Source organism: Megachile rotundata, unplaced genomic scaffold, assembly GCF_050947335.1.
Source record: "Megachile rotundata isolate GNS110a unplaced genomic scaffold, iyMegRotu1 scaffold0089, whole genome shotgun sequence".
Taxonomy (NCBI): Eukaryota; Metazoa; Arthropoda; class Insecta; order Hymenoptera; family Megachilidae; genus Megachile; species Megachile rotundata.
Window position 1 is genome coordinate 339079 of NW_027473386.1, and position 6000 is coordinate 345078.

At 52.3% G+C, this 6000-nt stretch overlaps 1 protein-coding gene and 2 long non-coding RNA genes across 4 annotated transcripts; 2 read left to right on the forward strand and 1 right to left on the reverse strand.

Annotated features, from left to right (window-relative positions):
- Positions 1-1179: 1179 nt before the first annotated feature.
- On the forward strand, positions 1180-3193 carry LOC143266193 (uncharacterized). The gene is made up of 4 exons (XR_013041278.1): positions 1180-1378; positions 2122-2273; positions 2389-2619; positions 2680-3193. It is a non-coding gene; the product is annotated as an uncharacterized LOC143266193 (long non-coding RNA).
- Positions 2202-4383, reverse strand: LOC143266199 (uncharacterized). The gene is made up of 2 exons (XM_076541809.1): positions 2284-4383; positions 2202-2225 (listed from the first exon to the last, which is right to left on the reverse strand). The coding sequence occupies exons 1-2, from the start codon at positions 4381-4383 to the stop codon at positions 2202-2204; spliced, it is 2124 nt and encodes a 707-aa protein (XP_076397924.1).
- Positions 4384-4442: 59 nt separating this feature from the next.
- LOC143266192 (uncharacterized) lies at positions 4443-5727 on the forward strand. 2 transcript variants are annotated; one of them, XR_013041277.1, is made up of 4 exons: positions 4443-4753; positions 4869-5119; positions 5210-5325; positions 5484-5727. It is a non-coding gene; the product is annotated as an uncharacterized LOC143266192 (long non-coding RNA). The 2 variants fall into 2 exon arrangements; XR_013041276.1 differs by having other exon boundaries at positions 5210-5727.
- The last annotated feature ends 273 nt before the right edge of the window (positions 5728-6000 follow it).

The following is a 6000-nucleotide window of genomic DNA, read 5'->3' on the forward strand; positions in this document are numbered from 1 at the left end:
GATTGGTCTCGTCACTGAGCCGTTAATAGTGCGTAGCGTTACCACTCTAGTTTCGCCGTCTTTCCCTGGATGAACGCGTTCGACGCGGCTCATCATCCATTTTGCCGGTGGTTGTAGTTCGTCGCGCAAGAGGACCAAACTGCCCACCTCCAGATTTTCGGACCGCTGGCGCCACTTCGGAAACGGTTGAAGGTGTTGTAAGAACTCTCGTCTCCACCTGTGCCAAAATTGAGATCGCATGGTTAAAATTTTTCGTCAACGCGTTGTTAGGGATACATCACCGCTTTCCGGTTCGGGTTCGGGGACGTTGCACGTCGACTCCCCGATAAGGAAGTGTCCGGGTGTGAGCGCCGACAAGTCCGAAGGATCATCCGAAAGCGGTTGTAACGGTCTGGAATTCACGCACGCTTCTATCTGACAGAGAAGCGTGGACATTTCTTCAAAGGTTAGTTTTGCATCTCCCATAATGCATCGAAGATGGTGCTTGACCGATTTAACGCCCGCTTCTCACAGGCCCCTGAAGTGCGGAGAGTAGGGGGGAATGAATTTCCAGTCCGTCCCGTCTGTTGCGAGCAAAGCGGCGGCCTCTTTGTAGAATTTTGACGCGCTGCTGAACATGGATCGCAATTCCCTGTCCGCGCCATGGAAAACGGTGCCATTGTCGCTCCACATGGTGGCACAGCGGCCTCTTCGCCCCACAAATCTTCGGAAAGCCGCGATAAACGATGCTGAGGTAAGTGATGAAATTGCTTCCAAGTGTATTGCTCGTGTTGTCAGGCATACGAATACTGCAATATAACCCTTGTATGACTTGTGTCCACGACCCGCAGAAGTACGCAGCATTATGGGCCCTGCATAGTCCACGCCTGATGTGAGGAAAGCACGCTGCGGGGTCACTCGGTCCAGAGGCAGCTGTCCCATCAATTGCTTGGCTGGAACTCCACCGTATCTTGCGCAACGAACGCAATTTTCTATGACTTGACGGACCAAAGGACGGCCATGGAGAATCCAAAATTTTCTTAATAGCAGGCTCCTGGTCAGTTGCGGTCCACCATGGAAAGTGTGCAGGTGAGCGTCTGCCACTAATAACTTCGTCAAGTGACACGTTTTCGCCATGATCGCTGGATGCTTTTCTTCGTAGGGAAGCAGCGCGTTTCCCAGTCGCCCCGCCCCCCCCCCCCCCACCCGAAGCACCCCATGAGGATCGAGAAAGGGCTTCAGCGAGGCGAGAGGCGACGTCTTCTTTACTTCGCTGCACTGCTGGAGACGTTGAATTTCCTCCGGAAAGCTGGTCCCTTGGGAAAGCCGAATGAGACTCAGGAGTGCATGGGCCCGTTCCTTGGCGGTCAGGTGTCCAGTCTCGCAGGTTTTACGTCTGGTGAGTAGGCTGAACCTGAAGCAGTATGCAATGACCGATTTGAGGCGCGAAAGGGATGAGAAACGCGTAAGGAAGTCGTTCCCCTCAACAACGTTGGCCGAGAAGGCGTTTGCTTTGGCCCTTTCTTCATGCATGTCTTCGACCTCGAGCACTAGTGGAGGTGGCCATGTATTGGACGGAGTGGTCAACCATGCGGGCCCCTGCCACCATAGGTTGGATTTTCTCAGTTCGGTGACGGCGATCTCCCTAGTTGCCAGATCCGCTGGGTTTTCTGACGTTCGACAATGTCGCCAATGGTCAGGGGAGACGCAGGTTTGGACTGACGCCACTCGATGAGCCACAAATGGCTTCCAGAGAGATGCGTGGCCCTTTATCCAGTGCAGCGTCACCGTGGAATCCGTCCATGCTGTTATGGGAGCAGGTATGTCGAGTCCTTGCTTCACTTGGACGATCAGCTTGGCCAGGAGGACCGCCCCGCAGAGTTCCAAGCGCGGAATGCTTATTGTTTTCACCGGTGCCACTTTGGTTTTGGCCACCAATAACGTGGTGAAAAGAGCTTCTCCCCGGACCACTCGCAAGTAGACAGCAGCTGCGTAAGCCCTTTGAGACGCGTCGCAAAAGCCATGCAACTCGAACTCTTGATGGCCACTCGTAAAATGGGTCCACCTGGGAACGTTTAGCGTGTTAAGTAGGTAAAGCGACTCCTTAAAGCTTACCCAAGAGGTTTGCAACTTTTGTGGCAGGTCCTGGTCCCACTCCACGCCGAGTATCCAGAGATCCTGCATCAAGACCTTGGCGAAAATGAGCACTGGTGCAGCCCATCCTAGCGGGTCGAACAGACTGGCCACTTCGGACAGAATTCGCCTCTTGGTATATCGAGCGGGCGGGTTTGCGGGTAAGTTCACCCGGAGTGAAAATGAATCGGTTTTGGGGCTCCAGAGCACCCCAAGCGTCCCGATTCCAGAGGCCTCCTGGAAGAGACATTCTTCGGACTGACCCTTTTCTTGCAGGCTCGGGGTGTTGGAAGCCCATTTCGCCAAGTGGAACGCCCCTGCCTCGAAGATGGCGACGACCTCCTTTTTTAAATCCTGCAGCAGTCCCTCGTCGTCCGCCCCCGCCAGTATGTCGTCAACGTAGGTGTGACGCTTGACGACGATTGCCCCCGATGGAAACCTTCCTTTCTCGTCTTCGGCCAGCTGCTGAAGCACCCGAAGAGCCAGAAACGGAGCACAGGATGTCCCGTAAGTGACTGTAGATAAATCGTAATCTTGAACTGGTTCATCTGGTTTTTTCCTCCACAGGATGCGTTGCCATTGTCGGTCCAGAGTGTGCACCCTAATCTGGCGATACATTTTGACGATATCCGAGGTGAATACGTTTCGGAATAGTCTCCAGCGAGCAAGTACGAGCCACAGATCCGCCTGAAGTTTCGGGCCCGTGCACAAGCAGTCATTTAGAGAATTTCCCGTAGATGTCGGAAATGAGGCGTTGAAGACGACGCGCAGCTTGGCCGAAGGGTCGTGGCGCTTCACCACGGCGTGATGCGGCAGGTAATAGGCGTTGGTCTTCTTCTCTAAATCCATGACGGGCTCCATGTGGTCGAGGTCGAGGTATTCCCCCATAAAGGCCCGATAACCCTCCGCCAGTTGGGGGTTGGAGGCCAATCGACGCTCGCAGCTCAACAGGAATTTTAAAGCCATAGCTTGCGTCGACGTCAAAGCGCTGCTGGGATCCTGCTTGAAAGGTAAGCGTACGCAGTACCGTCCGCTTTCATCTCGGGAGTGCGTGTCCTTGAAATGGCGTTCGCAATTCTCCTCCTCGGGCAACAAGGGCGATCGATTGGGAAGTTCCTCCACCTCCCAAAATCGTTGGAGTAGTTGTTCCGTGGTGTCGTCGCAACGGCAATGATACGTCCGAGCGACAGAGCCAATCCCAGCCTGGCGTCTGGAGGTGGGACCTAGTAAAACCCAACCGAAAGGCGTCAATTTTCCCACTGGGGTACCTGGCTGTCCGCTTCGAGTTTGGTCCAGGAAGAGAGCTCCACAAACATCCGCGCCGAGTATAAGGTCCACTCGGGATGGTATACCGAAGCCAGGATCAGCCTGTGTAACGCCGCGTAGATGATGCCAATTTTTGTTGTCCATCTGCTGGGACGGTATCAGCGAGGTCAGACGCTGGAGCACCAGGGCGCGCACGGGAAGTGTGAAGTCCTTTTGTAGCTTGGAGCGCACCGAAAATTGAACCTCACTGGTCGCTGCGCCGGCTTCCCTATCCTGCACCCCCGAGATGGCCACTTGAACCGCCCGCCGTGGCAAGCGTAAAGTTTGTACGACCCATTGGCTTACGAGGGACGTGTCGGAGCCGGTATCCAGCAGCGCCCGAACTTCAATGGAGTCCCCCGATGGCGCCTCCACCTTGACCCTCGCGGTGGCGAGTAGCGCAACTCCCCGGTTTGTGGCGAAGAGATCTTCATCCTCGGAAGGCCGTTGTACCATCGATGCGTGAGACACCGTTGAGCCAGGGAGAAGCATCGCCTCGTGGAGTAACGTGTGGTGACGCTTTCCGCACGCCAGACAACCCTGTTGCGAAGGGCATTTCGCCATTTCATGGCCTGCGTTTAGGCAATTGAGACACGCCTTTAATTGAATGGCTCGATCCTTTCGCTTCGAGGCGGAGAGTGCTTTGAATTTTGTGCAGTAGCTTATGTTGTGGGTTCCGCTGCACGAGAGGCACTTCCGAGATGTCAGATTTTTTGCCGATGCTGCGTAGATCGTTGAGTGTGTCTTCTTCGCGCTCGACTCTCCTTTAATTTTAGGCGCAACGTCTTTGGCTTGCGGGGAGGATCTGATCAACGATTCCGGGATCTGAGCAGCGTCCAAAGCCTGTATCCGGTTCTCGAGGACATCCGCCAATTGCTGGAAGGACGGGATTTCTCGGCTTTTCGCGAGGGACGTCTCCCAGGCCAAGTGAGTGGTTCTGTCAAGTTTCTGACTTAATAAAAACATGAACCACTCGTCCCACGCCGTTACAGGTTTCTTCAATGCTGAATAGGTTCGAATGGTCTGCCTGAAGGTGTCCAACAGGCGCTTCAATTCCGACGTCAATTGCCGTTGAGCTGGTGGGCATGTCAGGATGGCTCGGTGATGGGCGAAGGACAGCAGCCTAGTGTTTCCGTACCGGACCTCGAGGTCTTCCCATGCTCCTTCGTACCCCGCTTCCGTGATGGGAGTGTTTTGGATGACCTCCAACGCTTCGCCGGACAAGCTGGACTTCAGGTAGAGAAGTTTCTTGGTGTTGGACAGGTGCGGAACGTCGTGTACTAGACTCCTGAACAAATCGCGAAAACTCTCCCATTCCAGTGGGTTGCCTGAAAACGTAGGTAGATGAATTTTCGGCAGATGAGGTTGCGATAGAATAGATAAGGGATTAGGAGCTCCCCCCGCGGCGCCCGCGTTGGGGAGTTGCTCTACCAGTTGATCTATTTTTGCAGCGGCGTCAAGATAGGCCTCTTCAACTTCCGAAAAGAGATCATTCTGCACGTAGGTTGACTTTGATGCCTCCCTGCACCGCATCAACTGTCGATGGCCAGAGAAGAAGGAATCCCAGTACCGCTCCAGTAGGGTTTTCCTTTGAACCAGCACCGAGCGTGTGATTTTTTCCTTCCCTAATTTGCATAGATTCGTCCAAAACCGTTGGATCCAACCGGCCAACTCCGTTTGCTCTCGCAGTAGATCGTCGAAAGTGGGTGAAGACATTTCGTTATTATGGAGTTTTGAATTTGTATCGAAATGGTACGGTTGACAAAACGTTATGTTCCGTTTTTGTTGTTAGAAGCAGAAAAACAGCGAGCGATAGAAACGGTAGTGCGCTGAGGTCGACCGTTGTCACCTCTTTGTTATGGGTGGCAACAATACGGAGTCGACGACTGTTAACGTCTCGCCTCCACGGTAAGGTCACCCAGGAAGTCGATTTAAATGCGCCCGTTACTAACGGCAATGTAACGTTTTGTAACCGTTGGCAATGAAAAAGATACAACGCTTATCTTTTCTTACCGCCACTGCGCTCGAAAATTTCCAAAAAAACTGATCTTCCTTTTCCTTTCCAGAACCACAAAGTCCAAGTCGTGAAGATTGGCAGGAACCGGCGATGAGTTGGAGTCTTCGAACGATTATTTCAAGCACTCACGAAAATTGTCACAAGAATTGTTCGTCGAAATTATCCGGCTCGAAGGACCAAATGTTGGGGCAATATCGCTCTTGACGAAAATCGCGTAGAGTTAGATATTGTTCCCGAGGAAATGAAAACGATAGGTTTTGCCGGACTTCCGACGGAACAATAAACTTATATGTTTTAAACGAAAAAGGAACTGTACATTTGTCAAAAGTATTAAATATAAATCGCACGATACATACACAAATCAAAAATGTCTTTTAATTTAACTAAGTAACTTATTAAATACAAAGAGAAACGTCTCCGAAGCAGTACGTTTTACTGTTCGTCTAATTGATCGCGAGGATATCTCAAAAGCGAAAAAGCGAAATATCGTTTAGTTTGCCGTAGTTGATGATTACAATTCGGAACGACAAGTAAGGTAACCGACGCGGAACAAAACATATATCGTT

What these genes read in the sequence shown, in the direction of transcription:
- LOC143266199 (XM_076541809.1), bottom strand. Translation starts at nt 4,383, where the DNA reads ATGTTTTTATTAAGTCAGAAACTTGACAGAACCACTCACTTGGCCTGG. An exon ending in CCGATTCATTTTCACTCCGG is followed by an intron (nt 2,226 to 2,283) that starts GTGAACTTACCC and finishes TTCTGTCCGAAG; the next exon opens with TGGCCAGTCTGTTCGACCCG.